General features: G+C 45.5%; 1 protein-coding gene across 1 annotated transcript in view; it reads left to right on the top strand.

Annotated features, from left to right (window-relative positions):
• The first annotated feature begins 3,222 nt into the window (after nt 1-3,222).
• The window catches only part of LOC122639346 (probable uridine nucleosidase 2), a 47,819-nt gene continuing 34,539 nt past the window's right edge, over nt 3,223-16,502 (top strand). Inside the window, exons 1-3 of the mRNA XM_043832525.1 lie at nt 3,223-3,353; nt 3,595-3,710; nt 3,853-3,912. Coding sequence (XP_043688460.1) covers nt 3,302-3,353; nt 3,595-3,710; nt 3,853-3,912 — 228 coding nt within the window. The 5' untranslated portion in view covers nt 3,223-3,301. The remainder of the gene's footprint in view (nt 3,354-3,594; nt 3,711-3,852; nt 3,913-16,502) is intronic.

Here is a 16,502-nt window from a genome sequence, read left to right as displayed (position 1 = left end):
CAATATTTGTTAGGGTTTCGCTTCTCAGCATGCGCTAGCATGGGTCGTGGCCAATGGAGTAGGTCACGGTCCTGGATCTGCATGAGTATCTCGGGACCTGGTGGTGTTCGATGGTGTGAACTCGGGGGTGCTTGCCCTCTCGCTTCTCTCTGGGCGGCGGTCTGTCCTCCTAGATGGGCGGTCGCTCTTCTCTTGTCGGCGCTCTGTCCTTGACCTCTTACTCTCGTTGCGGTCATCAGGTGCTGACCTCTTATTGTCCTGTGGCTTGGCCTCGATTATTTTTGTTCTAGCTTGTAGTACCTCGGCCATATTTGCAAACTCGTTGCACCGCTCCAGGAGTTCTTTCATAGTCCTGGTCTCGTGACGTGCCAGGTCCTTGATCAAGTCCAGGTCCCTAATACCTCCTGCTAGGGCTGCATGCTGTGTCTGGTCATCCAAGTCTCGAACCTCCAGGGACTCCTTGGTGAACCTGGTAACGTAATCCCTGAGAGATTCCCCAGGGTTCTGTACCACGTTTAGTAGACTGACAGTGGTCTTCTTCTGCTTGACGCTGCTTTGGAAACGGGTGACGAACTGTTCGCATAGCTCTACGAACGAGCATATAGATCTCGGTCGTAGCCTAGAGAACCATGATGTGGCTGCTCCCTTGAGGGACGCAGGGAATGCCCGACAGGATACCACGTCCGACCCCCCATACAGCGTCATCATGCCATTAAAATAGTTGATGTGGTCATTAGGGTCAGTGGTACCACTGTAGAGTTCAAAGGTGGGTAGTCGAAACCTGGAAGGTAGTGTGGCTGACATGATCTCTGCCGAGAAGGGGTGTTGTCCAAGTATGGAATGTGTCTCGCCTTTGGTCTGCTTCTTCAACCCTTCCAGCTTCTCATCCAGGTCGCGGAGTCTTTGATCGAGCTCCTCGTCCCTTGTCTGCCCCCCACGCCTAGCCGGACGTTCGCTGCGGCCCCGTTCACGCTCTCTCCTGGATGTCCCCTCCCGCCTTGAGTGTTGGCGGGATGGTGAATGGTCATGCCGTGATGAACCCTGTCGTGAAGGTGAGGGGCTTTCTTCTCTGTAGGTCCGGCTTCGTCGTGGTATGTGACTTTCTTCCAGTCGTCCGTCAAACACGGACCTCCGGACCGATCTCTGCGGGCTAGACACCCTCGCCTTGGGTGTTGGCGTCCTCCCACGTTCTGACCGTGGCGAGAGGTCTCTTGTTCTCCTGGGATGCTGGGAAGGCTCCCCCCGCTGCGGAGTGGGGGTTGCCTGTCGCGCAAGTCTCTCTGATCTCGCGCCCCTGGGAGATGATCTCCTAGGGTTTGGCTCTTGTTGAGGTATGGACTCCACCCTTGCTGCTGGTGAAGTCCTCCGACGGTGAGATGTCGCACGTTGCGTCAGGTATTCTCGAAAGAGTCGTTGTTCATCGAGGATCTGTCGTTGCGGTCGTTGATCGACCCACGATGGGCTGGAGCATTGGGGTCGGTGTCACCTCCACCACCACATCGTTGGCCTCGTCATTGTTGGGCTCGCGATCACGAACGGTCATTAAGGGGATCTCCTCCTCCGGAGGACATGGTCCTGGTCGTTGGCTCTGCGGCGAGAGCACTCGGGGGTGGTGATCCATTCCTTGCTCCGTTGTTGGTGGTGGTAGTCTTCCTTCGTGCCATTGAATGAGTATGGAAGCGAGCTAGTAGCTGTAATGGCTAGCGTCGTTCCCACAGACGGCGCCAATCTGTTGCGTCAAGAAATCGTCGAGCGGTCCTACAAGTGCCGTCACCTGCCAGTGGACCAAAGGGGTCAATCAGAGAGAACCGGTGTGGTCCCGGCCTAGGGCTCTCCGATGCCAAAGTTAGATCTCCTGGCGCAAACAGATGAATAGTGATTATTCAGTATGAGTTTAGATGTCCCTTATGGGGTTGTGTACCTTTGCCTTTTATAGTAGCATATGGCGGTGTGGAGAGTCCCCGTTTGATTGACGATTGTGCCGTTGAGTGGATAGAGGCCCTGGGTAACGGGGCTTTATCCTGATTGGCCATCTCCCCGTGGGAGGGAGTGTCCTGGTGGCATCAGGATCCTTGGTGGGTAGATACCCGCGTGTGGTGATAACGTCCTTGGTGCTTGAATCCGTCTGGATGACGTGACCTCTAAGCGGCGGTCTAGAGTCCTGGTAGTGACATGAGTCTTAGCGATACGATCGGATCGTAGATGGGTGGCCCCCACCTCACGTGCCCACGATGTTGTGCCTGGGTGCAGGCCGCGCCTGGGTGAGGCTGCGCCTGGATGTGTGGCTGCGCCTAGGTGAGGCCGCGCCCAAGTGGTGGCCGCGCCCTGGTGAGGAGGCCGCGGCCTGGGTGAGGCCGCTCCCTGGTGAGGAGGCCGCGCCTGGGTGAGGCCGCGCCCTGGTGAGGAGGCCGCGCCTGGGTGAGGAGGCCGCGCCTTGGTGAGGAGGCCGTGCCTGGGTGAGGCCGCGCCTGGGTGAGGAGGCCGCGCCCTAGTGGTGGCGGCGCCCCCGAGTGGTGCTGGGACCCAAGTTCGTTCCCCTTAGCTATGGAGCGGGTCGTCTGTGACACATGGCGATCGTTGATTGGCCCGATGAATATTGGATGTATCAGATCCAAACCGAATAGGAACTAGAACCGAACCGAATGCCCAATTCCAAACCGATTGACACCCTTACCTCTCTGCCCCTCTTCCCTCCCAACCTTTTGCTCTCTCTTTTCCATGACAACCCAAACATCCGGAAAAGAGATTCCTCAGTCCATCTTGTCTCGGTCTATACTTTTTGGCCCTCTTCCCTCCCAACGTTTTCATTTCTTTTTCTATCTTTTCCATGATACCATGACAAACCAAACATCCAGAAAAGAGATTCTTTTTTATTTTTTATTTCCCACTACAATTTTTCGAGATAATTTTTTCTTTTCTATTCGACCCATGTCGTCACATACACAGCGTTACACGTCGTTTATGCAAAAACTTTCATCGCTGCAATGTAGCTAACGTCCATAAATTGTTTTTTTATATCACGTGCATTAAAAAGTTGTTGAAACTCTAGTTAATAATTAGAGTAGTCGTTGAAAGTTGAAAGTTGAAAGTTGAACGTATCGTCCATAAATATTAAAAAGTGTTTTTAATGCCACGTTAATTAATACACTATCTTGCGCCTTGTGTGCCAATAAACTCACCCGTTCCATTGATAATTACGGGCGTTCAAATCTCGTGGACTCGATCACAAACTGAAGTCGCAGAGTTCTGTTTTAATTTAATTCTGTTTAGTTTTAATCTGATTTTCACCTTGAATCACTCCATGGCTACTGGAGAACTGAAGAAGATCATCATCGATACAGACCCTGGTATTGGTAAGCTCTCTCCCGATCCTATAAGTTCGATTTGCTACTCAATTTGCTTCTCTCAAATTCTTGAATTTCTGTGAATTTCATATCGGTCTAGAGATCCAAGGTCCATAATTTCGTGTAAATTTCCGCCGATCATATTGCGGCAGCTCTTCAGATCCTTTTTTATTCAATTCTCTCGTTTCTTACTTCACTTATTTCTCTCAACTCTTTTTTGATTCTTTGTGATTTCCACTGATGCATCCAGATGATGCCATGGCGATATTTTTGGCGTTGCAATCGCCGGAAGTGGATGTGATTGGGTTGACGACAATATTTGGTAACGTATATACGACATTGGCCACAAGGAATGCTTTACATCTGGTTAGTTAGTTCATACGCATATATCCATAATTTATTTGAATTAGCTGAGGAATAAGTTGTATATTAGGTTTCTGTGGCAGTTTTGAATAATTAGTTATTCATTTGTTAACTACAGAAATTATTATTTTTCTTTCTGGTTTAGTTGGAGATCGCTGGGAGGACTGATATTCCAGTGGCAGAGGGTTCTCATGTTACAATCACTGTATGTTTAGTTTTATTTCTAGTCATTTCCTTCCATGAATTTCCCTTTCCTTTGTGATAAGCAGTTAATTTGTCATTATAAGAAGAAAGAAACTACTAATTTTTTAAGTTCTTTGTATTGAAATTTGATAGCCAATTAATGTTCCTTAATCAAAGAAGTTGATGACTTTGTTCACAAATCTGGCTAGTCATGCACTGTTTGTTGGAAATGATATTTTGCTAGTTTTTATGATGATATAAGGGGATGGGGATCCAGCTCCAAAAGAACTAATTGTTCGCCATTGACAATAATGTATTGGATCGGTTTTCATTATCAAAACTAACATGATGACTGATTTGGTGAGATGATTTTGTCATGTGCTATTAATTGATATTACTACTGCACAAAGCAAGGACAGTATAAAATTATTGTATGTAAAGTTTGTTAGAAGTTGTCAATGAAAGGGGGAGGAAGTCGTGAATTAGCGCTAGAGCTAATTCATGATTTCCCTCTTAGGGGTGTTTTGGTCTTTTGCTGTTTACCCTATTGTTAATCTTATTAATATTGAATGTTTTGGGGCAGGCTGTAATACGGCTGTGACTCCCAACTTGTTGCAGCACTTCTTCTTCTCCTCTCTTTCTCCTTCTTTCTCTTTAATTTTATTACATGGTATCAGAGCTGGATCGATAGGGACTGGTTCACGCTTCCAGAGATCCATTGTTCTCTTTTGATCGAGGTTTTACAGTGGCTGAAGGTGTCTTCTACAAACCAATCACTATTTAGTCTTTCGTTTGAAGGGTTGCAGCATCCTATGCTGTCTTTGGCTTTTGTTTAGAGACTAGTTTGTGATTATATGAAGAACTAGGTCTTTTTTTTTTTTTTTCGATGACTTTGATGAGTTGTTGTGGGACGTGAAGGTTGATGGAGTAATTGTTTGAAGTTAGCAATATTGGGAGTATTCACGATATATTTTTTTATCGTGATTTTGTGCTTTGAGTTGTGTTATACTTTGGGGGTTATTCTTGATTTTGTTTTTAATTGAGATTATTTGGTGGATTGTTCTTTGGCTGTCTCTGCGATTTGAAGATTATCTAAATTAGTAAGAATGGTTGAGACCAAGACTACGGTGACTGATCTTTCGTCTTCTCATCGTATTACTGATCGAAAGTTAGAGTGAATATCAAATTTCCTGCAATGGAAGAAGGTGGTTCGATTGGCTTTGATTGGCTGTGATCAACAGGATCATTTTGACAAAATTGAAACCTGCTGATGATACATCATGGGACACTGTCGATGCACGGATTTTGAGCCAGATGCTGAATTTAATGGAAAATCAGATAACAGACTTGGTGACTCATATTGATACAGTTAAGGAATTATGGGAATATTTGAATATCCTGTACTCTGGATAGGACAACATGTCACGTATCTATGATCTTTCCTAGGCTTTCTATAAAGTGGATCAAAAGAATCTCAATGTTACTCAATATTTTGCTGACTTCAAACGTTTGTATGAGGAGCTGAATTCTGTCCTTCCTATTTCATCGGATGTGCAAGCGATGCAAAACCAGCGAGAACAGCTTGCTGTTATGGTATTTTTGGGTGGACTTCGTAAGGAATTTGAGCCGGTGAGGTCTCAGATTTGGGTGGAGATAAGGTCACCACTCTTTCGGAAACTTTTTCTCGAGTTTTAGGTGCTTCCCGTGAAAGCAGCCAAGAACCCACCAATGCTGAAAATTCTGCTCTTGCTTCTTTTCTACCAAACTGTGGCTCTAATGATGAGACAGGTAATAGTGGTGGTGGTGGTCGTGGTCATGGGACTGGCACTAGTAAAGCTCCCACTTGTAGTGCTTCAGAGACTTCAGAACAGGTGAGGACTTGTCATCATTGTGGTAAGCCTGACCATATTCAGCGCTTTTGCTAGAAACTACATGGTAAACCACCTCAATTTGCCAACTCGATTAGTAGTGATTCAGGTATTCCTTCTCCCTCCAAGCCTGAGGGTAAGACTGTGACGATGTCTGATGAAGATTATGAGCGCTTTACTCAGTTTTAGAGTTCCCAGGCAGCTCAGTTCTCCGCTGCTACTCTTGTTTAGACAGGTAATGCTACTGCATGCCTTTCATCCACTTCTCGTCCCTGGATCATTGATTCAGGTGCTTCGGATCATATGACTGGTGTTTCAGGTATTTTTTCTTCATTTAGCGAGTCTTCTTCAAATGTTGTGTTAGTTGATGAGTCTTTAGCTCAAGTTCGTGGTACAAGCATTGTGCATGCTACCTCGTCTTTGTCATTATTTTCTGTTTCTTGTTTGCCTAAGTTTCCATTTAATTTGTTGTCTGTTCACAAATTCACCAAAGCTCATAATTGTTCTGTCAGTTTTTTCCTTGGCTATTGTGTATTTCAGGATCTCAAGTTAAAGAAGACGATTGGTAGAGGCCGTGAATCTGGGGTGCTGTATCTACTTGAAGACACATCAGTAGTGGCATGTTCGAGTGTGGCACTTCCTCATCAGATTCATTATTGTTTGGGTCATCCTTCCTTGGAGAGTTTGAAATTTTTAGATAGTCGTTTTAAATCTTTGTCTAGTCTTAATTGTGAGTCGTGTCAGTTTGGAAAACTTTACCATGTAAGTTATCTCCCTAGAGTCAATAAACAAGCTGCCCACCTTTTTTCTTTAGTTCATTCTGATGTATAGGGGCCATTGTCCGGTTGTTTCTCAGTTGGGCTTTCATTACTTTGTTACATTTGTTGATGTTTATCCAGAGTTACATGGATTTATTTAATGAAGAATCGTTCTGAGTTATTCTCCACTTTTTGTGCTTTTGTTCTTGAAATTCAGAATCAGTTTAATACTTCATTAAAAGTTCTTCGTAGTGATAATGCTAAAGAATACTTTTCTGCTCCTTTTACTACATTTATGGTTCAGCATGACATCATTCATCAGTCCTCTTGTACGGACACACTTCAACAAAATGATGTGACCGAGAGGAAAAACAGACATTTAATGGAAGTCACTTGATCTCTTTTGTTTGAGACGAAAGTGACTAGAATTTTTTGGGCTGATGCAGTTTTGACCGCATGTTATCTAATTAACCGTCTGCCATCTTCAGTTTTGTGTGGGGGTATTCCATATTCTTTGTTGTTTCCTTCTCAACCTTTGTTTACTTTACCCCTCGTGTATTTGGGAGTGTTTTTGTTTTATTAGGGATCATCGTCCTAGTCGCTCTAATTTGGATCCTAGGGCTCTTAAATGTCTTTTTGTGGGGTATTCTAAAACTCAAAAGGGTTATCGTTGCTATTCTTTTGATTTAAAGAAATACTTTGTTACAGCTGATGTCAAATTCTTTGAATCCACTCCGTTTGTTGAGTCTTTGCTGCCTTCTTCAGATTTGGATGATGATCTGCCCGTCTCTGTTGTCGAGTATTCTTCTTCTTTGCCAGCAGCGCCACCTCTTACTAAGCCATCTATTGTGTTCCACCGTCGCTCATCTGACGAGCCGACACCTCGCATTCCAGCTTATGACAAATATAGCACCCGATTAGCTACCTCTACCTCGTCTTCTTCGCCTCCAGATCCGGATCCTCCAATAGGTACTTCCTCTTCGCCTCCTATTCCTGTTATTTCTGATTTAGATGTCCCTATTGCTTTCGTAAGGGTGTTCGGAGTTGTACCCAACATCCTATCTCTAACTTTGTGTCCTATACTGGTTTATCCTTTGCTTTTGTTGCTTGTTTGTCTACTCTTGAATGTCATCCTATTCCTAAGTCTATTGCAGAAGCCTTGTCTGACCCTGGGTGGAGGGCTGCTATGACTAAGGAATTTTCTGTGCTGAAGGACAATCAGACATGGGACCTTGTTTCTTTGCCCTCTGGTAAGTCTGTCATTGGTTGTCGGTGGATATTTTTGGTGAGAGTTAATCCTGATGCGTTTGTGGCTCGGTTGAAGGTCCGTCTTGTTGCTAAGAGATACGCCTGGGTCTATGTTATAGACTACCTGGATACCTTTTCTCCTGTTGCGAAACATGCTTCTGTTCGCATTTTCATTTCTTTGGCTGCTACACACCATTGGCCTTTGTTTTAGTTGGACATCAAGAATACTTTCTTGCATAATGATCTCCATGAGGAAGTGTATATGGAGCAACCTCCTGGTGTTGTTGCTTAGGGGGAGTCTGGTAAGGTGTGTAGGCTGAAGAAATCATTGTATGGGCTGAAACAGTCGCCAAGGGCGTGGTTTGGGATTTACAAATGTTGTGTTGGAGTTTGGACTGACTCGGTTTGAGAGTAATCATTCGGTGTTTTTTCAGCATTCTGATGCAGGGAGGATATTTTGGTAGTTTATGTAGATGATATTGTTATCACAGGAGATGGTTCTTCAGGTATTGAGAGCTTGAAGACACATTTGGGACAGCAATTTCAGACTAAGGACCTGGGACGTCTGAAATATTTCTTGGGTATTGAGGTAGCTCAATAACGGAAAGGGATTTCGCTCTCACAGCGGAAGTATGTTCTTGACTTGCTTTCAGAGATAGGGTTATTGGGATCTAAACCTTTGGATACTCCTATGGATCCTGATTTGAAACTGATGGCAGATGATGGTGATCTCCTTGATGATCCAGAGATGTATCGGAGGCTTGTAGGAAAACTCAACTATTTGACTGTGACTAGACCTGACATCTCCTTTCCTGTCAGTGTACTGAGTCATTTATGTCCTCTCCTCGGACGTCTCATTGGGGATGCGGTTATAAGGGTTTTGCGCTATGTCAAGAAAGCTCCAGGGGTGGTCTTCTATTTACTGATCATGGTCATGGGAGGATTGAAGGTTTTACTGATGCTGACTGGGTATGGTGTCCAGTTGATCGAAGATATACTTCAGGAAACTGTGTGTTTGTTGGAGGAAATCGTGTTTCATGGAAGAGCAAGAAACATACTGTTGTAGCTCGGTCCAGTGCAGAGTCGGAGAATTGTGCTATGGCATATGCCACTTGTGAGCTAATGTGGATTAAACAGTTGATGACAGAGCTTGGGTTTGGTGATGATTCTCCTATGTTATTATGGTGTGATAATCAGGCTGCCATTCATATTTCTACCGATCCTGTGTTTCATGAGAGAACGAAACACATTGGGATTGACTGTCATTTTGTTCGTGAAAAGCTGCAACAAGGGATTATTTCTCCTTGTCATGTTCGAACCGGGGAGCAATTTGCTGATTTGTTTATGAGAGTAGATTATATTTGTAACAAGCTGGGCATGATTAACATATATGCTCCAGCTTGAGGGGGAGTGTTAGAAGTTGTCGATGAAAGGGGGAGGAAGTCGTGAATTAGCGCTAGAACTAATTCACGATTTCCCTCTTAGAGGTGTTTTGGTCTTTTGCTGTTTACCCTATTGTTAATCTTATTAATATTTTTTTGGGGCAGGCTGTAATACGGCTGTGACTCCCAACTTGTTGCAGCACTTCTTCTTCTCCTCTCTTTCTCCTTCTTTCTCTTTAATTTTATTACAAAGTTAACTGCACATATAATGGCTTAAACAAGAGGGAATTCAAAGCCTTCATTATCAAAGCTCTGTATCCAAAGTCCTGTTGCAAAAATTGTTTATAGTAAAAATTCCCATTATCAAACCTAGAACCTGAGTCAACAATATAAAATTGGAGGGAGGGTTGTCCCGACCAGACAATTGATTGTCGGAAATGTTGGATATATGTATCCATCAAATCCAAATTTTGATTAATTTTAATGCTGTTAATTTGCGTTAATGTTATTGGTAGATTGTTTGTCCTAAGGTTTATACCTTAATTCGTTTGCGACTAGGGACAGAATTGAATGCTTTGTTCATGCTGTTGTCGCACCGTGTGTTACAAGGAATGTGATTCCTATTTGTGTGCTTGGACAAGATCATTTGAGAGTCTTGAATAGATTATCGTCTATTGTTTAAGAACATGATTCTCTTTTATAGTTTATGACTGGTCCTTAGATCTGAGAGGTCCTTATCATTGAAGTCACACATTATGGACTTTGGTGTACTAATGGTTATGCCATTTGGGCTATATATCAATGCAGTGGGTGTATTATGTTTGCCTGTATATGAAAAAGATGCTCAATAAGGAATCTGCTACCCGCAATAGGAGAATATCTAGGGAGAGAGATCAAATCGTGATTGCACGAAATTCTGGGGCCTGATGGCATGCTTTGTAAATAGTTTGCAAAATGATTTAAAAGTAATTATTTGTTAATAATGGAAAAATCTTGTTGTAATAGGGGAAAAATAAGTTGTAACCTTACTTTTTTTACCCTCCCTTTTATGATAACCCATTTCTTTTTTCCAATAAGGGTAAATTTTGTCATTTCACATTTCTTCTTAATATTTTCTTCCACCATTAAAAATGAATTAAAAAAGAACTGCAAAGTAAACATAGAAGTAGGTAGAGTTACCTCTCTGTAAGAGGTTGGTTTCCTGTTAAATCTTCATATAGAAAACACTCACAATGATAAAGGTGGATAACATACTGTTCTGCTGGCCTTGTCCTGCACCCATAATTGTAGGACCATGGATACTAGAATTTCTTATAACTGGCTTAATGGGCATAGTTAGTCGAAGAATATCTGGAATCTAATTGCTTTCTCACAGGATTGTGTTGAATAGTTTATTTCAAATGAACAGAAATGCTCCAACGATCAAAACTGTGCAACTTAAATATGGATATTGATGCATTCCACTAACCTGTTAAGACAGATTTGGGGAACTAATCCACAGGACAGAATAACAGTGCAACAGAAGTACAGAATTTAGGAGGGCTTAAACCAACAAAGATTAAAACTCAGATGATTTCCAAAAATTGGTCAAAGGTAGCTAGTTTCGTGCCCAAAATATTCCCAAAATTCCAAGAACAACCGATGGTTGGATCAGCAGAAATAGGAGTGGGCAGAAAATAGAGACTTAGATGAACACCAAAAGAGTAATAGGAGTGGGCAGAATAGACCCTGTTGCGTCAGGAAAGCGTCAGCGGTCCTTCGAGTGCTGTAACCTACAAAAGAACCTGGGTGACAACGGAGAATCGGTGTGGTTCCGGCCTAGGACTCTCCGATGCCTAAGTTAGATCTCTCTGAGCAAACAGATGAATCAATAGAATTCAAGATGGGTTTTTGGGGGTAGAGTACCTTCCTTTTTATAGTAGAGCATGGCGGTGTGGAGAGTCCCAGTTGATGTAGAGTGACCTTCGTAGTCGATAGAGTCCCTGAGTAGCAGGGCTCATCCTTGATTGGTTGTCTTCCCTTGAGACGTGGTGTCATGATAGACTTGGTAGTTGTCTTCCCGTGAGACATGGTGTCATAATAGACTTGGTATCCTTGATGGATAGACCTATCTTCGTGGTAGATGAGGTTCCTGGTATATGAGTCCGTTCAAACTATGTGACTGATAGGCGGTGGCCTAGAGTCCTTCGTGATGCAATCTGTCTCGTTGATGGTGGTGGTCGCCGCCGTGTTCGAGGTCCACGTCTGTGTAAGTCCCCCCAAAAGGGGTTGGTGTTCAAGGGTGGTCGTACCCCAAGGGGTTGGCGCCCAAGGGAAGCCTACCCTAGAGGGTTGGCTCCTGAGGAAAGCTTACCCAAGGGGTTGGCGCCTAAAGGAAGCCTACCCCAAGGGGTTGGCGCCCCAGGGTGTCGGTGGTCCGCGCCTGTGCTCCTTTGGTCCCATTACGGTCCACCTCCTTGGATCAGACACGTGGCCACGTCCAATTGGCAGTCTGTGAATTTGGGTTTATCATTTGCCCCCCACTCTCTTGGATCAGAATGTCCAAGAGAGTAGACTTTGCATTTTTTGTTTTGAAGCTTTGTCTCCCTTGTTGTCCTCTAGTCTCTTCCTTTCTTAGCTATTGGCCCTTGGCCTTCCTGATGGCTTGCCTAGCCTTGGAGGTCTGCGGACCTTGGTGGCATGTGCCTTAGTGGTTTGCGGACCTTGGTGGCATTGTGCTTTGGTGGTCTACGGACCTTGGTGGCCAACGGGCCTTGGTGGCATTGCGCCTTGGTGGTCTACGGACCTTGATGGCCAACGGGCCTTGGTGGCGTTGCGCTTTGGTGGTCTATGGACCTTGATGTCCAACGGGCCTTGGTGGTCAACGGACCTTGGTGGCCAATGGGCCTCGGTGGCATTGCGCCTTGGTGGCCAACGGGCCTTGGTGGCATTGCGCCTTGGTGGTCAACAGACCTTGGTGGCCAACGGGCCTCGGTGGCATTGCGCTTTGGTGGCATTACGCCTTGGTGGCCAATGGGCCTTGGTGGTCTACAGACCTTGATGTTCGAACCATCTCGAACTCCATGAACTTCTCGGACTCTGCCTCGAGCTCATGACAAATATGACGTCTAGTACTTCCCCCCTTTTTTTTTTTTTTTTTTTTTGAATATCGAGTCGAATTGGTCTTTGGCCATAGACAAGTCTTTACTGGAACCTTGACCTCAACCCTTCGCGAACTTCGACCTCGAACCTCGAACCTTGTCCATGCCCATGGCCTGTCGCCTACGGCCCTTGGCTATGGCCCCCTTTTTTCTTTTTGTTGATATTGACTCGAATTGGTGTTTGGCCACAGACACGTCTTTGCTCGAACCCTCGCGAACTTCGACCTCAGACCTCGGACCTCGAACCTGCCCAGCTTGCGGGTCTGCTGGCCTCGAACCTTTTTTGAACTTGGTCTTTGCTTTTTGGTGCCCCTAAGTGTATGCTTTTGGGAGGCAATGAATCGTGGTGCCTTCTGCATGCTTGCTTGATCTCTCTTGGCCATTAGCCTTGCTTTGATGGCTTGGCCAGCTTTGTGCCTACCTCCGCACTTCTTGGCTCCTGTCTTGTCCCCGCTCTTGTGAGGTCAGCGCCTGTGCACTCAATCCGCGCCTGGCGACGCCTATTCGAATCGCGCCCTCATTTGATCCGTGCCTGTGTAGGTCCACGTCTGTCGATCGGTGTTCGATCCTTGGTCGTGGCCAAAAACCCCCTTTTTTCTCTTACTCTTTCTTCTTCTCTCTCTCCTACTTTTTCTTCTTCTCTCTCCTACTTTTTCCTTTCCCTCTTCTTTTCTCTCTTCTCTCTCCTTGTTTTCTCGCCCAAGTGTCCACGCCCATTGACAGATTTTTTTTTTTTTTTTGTTTTTCTTCTTCTTTTCACTCTCATTCTCTCTCCTACCTTTGCTCTCACTCAAGAGTCCGCACCCATGGCTTTTTGGGCGTGGACCCTTGGTCTTTTTTTTTTTTTTCAATCTTCCTTCTCTCTCTTCTCTCTCCTACCTTTGCTCTCACTCAAGAGTCCGCGCCCATGGCTTTTTGGGCGTGGACCCTTGGTCTTTTTTTTTTTTTTCTTATTCATCTCTCCCTTCTCTCTCGTACCTTTGCTCCCACTCAAGAGTCCGCGCCCATGGCCTTTTGGGCGTGGACCCTTGGCTGCTTTTTTTTTTCTTTTGCTCTCCTTGCCTAAGGGGTTGGTGCCCATAAGCTGTGGCCTTTGGCCGTGGTCTTTTGGCCTTTTTTTTTTTTTTTTTTCTTCTCTCTCTTAAGAGTCGACGTCCATTGATGGCGCCCTCGTTCGATCCGCGCCCGTTGACGCCCATTCGATCAGATTCACGTCCGGTGACGCCCATTAGATCCAATCCGCGTCCGGTGACGCCGATTCGATCCGATCTGCGCCTGGTGATCAGCGCTCCTTCAATTTGCGCCTGTTCGATCAGCGCCCGCGATCCGCGGCTGGTATGGACTCATTCTCTTCTCTTGGCTTGGCTTCCATGCCTCTTGGAGTTTGGTTCTACTCATAGTTTCGTGCACACGACCTCGATCATTAGTCTTATTCGCTTCCTCGTCCGCGCATGTTGGTGCCCTCTCCTTTTTTTTTTTTGGGTACCTTTCCTCCTGGGTTTGCTTGTTGGTCGTTGCAGCTTGCTTTCCATTCTCCAGGGTCGGCGGCTTGACATTGGGGAAGTACCGCCCAAGTAAGTAGTCTTCCTTCTGGGCGTTGTTCCTCATCCCTCGTATGTGGCTGATAGGCCCTGGTAGTCGTTCAACCTTGATGGCCTTGTGCCTTGATAGTTCTCGGACTTTGTTGGTCTGTGGACCTTGGTGGCATTGCGCCTTATGGTCAGGGGACCTTGGTGGCACGACGCCTTGGTGGTCTGGAGACCTTGGTGGCCTTGCGCCTTGGTGGTCAGTGGACCTTGGTGGCATTGCGCCTTGGTGGTCTACGGACCTTGGTAGCATTAAGCCTTGGTGGTCTTCGGACTTTGGTGGCACTAACCCTCGGTGGTCTATGGAACTTGGTGTGGTGGAAGCGATCCGATTGATGGGTAGGAGTAGACGAATGTATCCCAATATAAAATTTCAAATTATCCTTGAAAAGTGTAATTGTAATGTGACTTACTGTGTACCGTGGCTGACAGCCGACTATGCTACTGTTACTGCTACTCCTCTTACTGGTAGTACTTCTTTAGGTGTTCTGAGTTCCAGGTGCAGTCTATCTTCTTGCCCCCCGGAGTTTTCAAGCGGTATGTCCCTAGACGTATCTGGTTGGAAACTATGTAAGGTCCTTCCCAGTTGGCTGACAGCTTCCCTTCCTTTCGTGTCTGCGATGCACTAGCCCTCCTTAGGACTAGGTCTCCCTGGTGGAAGAGCCTTTCTCTTACTCGAGCGTTATAGTACTTGGCTGTTCGCTGCTGATATGCCACATTCCTTAGGAGTGCCTTCTCACGGACCTCATTTAAGAAGTCCAGGTTTGCTCGGAGTCCGTCATTGTAAGCGTGCTCGTTGAAGTACAGTACCCTGTGGGACATGGCGGGGACCTCTACTGGTGCCAGTGCCTCTATACCGTATGCTAGGCGGAATAGGCTTTCTCCTGTGGGTGTCCTTACTGTGGTTTGGTACGCCCACAGGACGCTTAGTAGTTCCTCGACCTACTTCCCCTTGGCTCCTTCTAGCCTTTTCTTGACCCCTTCTAGCAATATTCTGTTTGTCACCTCCACCTGACCATTGGCCTGTGGGTAGGCTACCAAGACAGGCCGATAGTTAATGTTGTAGCTTTGGCAGAATGCTCTGAATTTGAGGTTGTTGAACTGTTTCCTGTTGTCTGACACTAGTATCCTTAGTACCCCGAACTTGTAGATGACATCATCTCGAACAAACTTCTCCATTTCATTCTCTGTTATTTTGGCTAATGGCTTTGCCTCGACCCATTTGGTGAAGTAGTCTATGGCGACCACCAAGTATTTACGGTTCCCTGATGGTGCTGTGAAGTTGCCTAAGATGTCCACCCCCCATATGGCAAAGGGAATGGGGTTGAGGATCGATGTCAGCTTGGTGGCGGGTAGATGGGGTACTGGGACGAACAATTGACATTGCTCGCAAGCCTTGACATATTGTATTGCTTCTTCTTGCATCCTTGGCCTGTAGAACCCTGGCAGAGGACTTTGTAGGCTAGCGCTCGCCTTCCTATGTGGCTTCCGTATATCCCCTCATGGACCTCTGCCAGGGCATACTTGGCTCCCTTGGGTCCCAGACACCGGAGCAGTGGTGCTGTGACCCCCCTCTTGTATAGTACGCCGTCTAGGACGTACTTTGCATCTCTCATTCTTATCTTCCTCGCCCTGACCTTGTCTACCTGTAGGATGTCATTCTGTAGGTAGTTGAGTATAGTGTCCATCCAACTAGGCCCCTCCTCAATCTCATTAACTTGCTTTTCCTGATATGTTGGTTCATGCAGTATTTCAACGTAGACGACACTAGCTAGGTTACGGAGCTTGTCGTTGGCTAGCCTAGACAGGGCGTCGGCCGTGGCATTCTCGATCCTGGGAACCCGAACCATCTCGAACTTCTCGAACCCCCCGATCAATGCTCGAGCACGTGCTAAGTATGACGCCATTCGCTCGACCTTCGCCTCATACTCTCCATTCAACTGGTTCACTACAAGCTGGGAGTCACTCCGGATAGATAGATGTGTGACTTGAATGGCCTTGGCTACCCGGAGTCCAACGAGTAATGCTTCGTACTCTGCTTCGTTGTTGGATGCTGGGAGGGTGAATCAGAGAGCATACTGGGTCCGAAATCCTTCGGGGCTGGTGAGCAAGGTTTAAAGTATCGGTATTGGGTATCGTATCGGTCGGATGATTTTACGAGACGTATCGTATCGTATCGTATCGTTTCGGAGATACGTATCGAACAATACAATTACGTATAAAAATGATCAAAATACACATGGAAATACACTTTTGGAACAAAAAACAATATAAATAAGCAATATATAATAAGTGTCATGCATAAAACCTAAAATGGTGAATAATGTATAATCAAACAAGTGCATTAAATTGAAATTGTTATAAGAGATGAGGTTTCTTACATGTTGTAATCGTCTATAGCCATGAAGAGTATTGGATGATACAAAGGATGATGTTGTAGCACTGTTTGATTTGTTTTTTTGGTTTAAAAGTATGAAAAACCAAGATTAAATGCAAGATTTTAGACTTTTGGTTGAGAGTTTTCCTTCATTTTTTTGTTAGATTAGGATGTATCGAGTCTGTGAGTGAAAATGGCTTTTTTACGGAATGCATCGATGGTATCGGTACGTATCGGTGTGTATCGGTATGTA

This window comes from Telopea speciosissima, chromosome 1 (assembly GCF_018873765.1).
Source record: "Telopea speciosissima isolate NSW1024214 ecotype Mountain lineage chromosome 1, Tspe_v1, whole genome shotgun sequence".
Classification (NCBI taxonomy): Eukaryota; Viridiplantae; Streptophyta; class Magnoliopsida; order Proteales; family Proteaceae; genus Telopea; species Telopea speciosissima.
The sequence above is the reverse complement of the archived record's forward strand: the minus strand, read 5'-3'. Positions and strand labels throughout refer to the sequence as shown.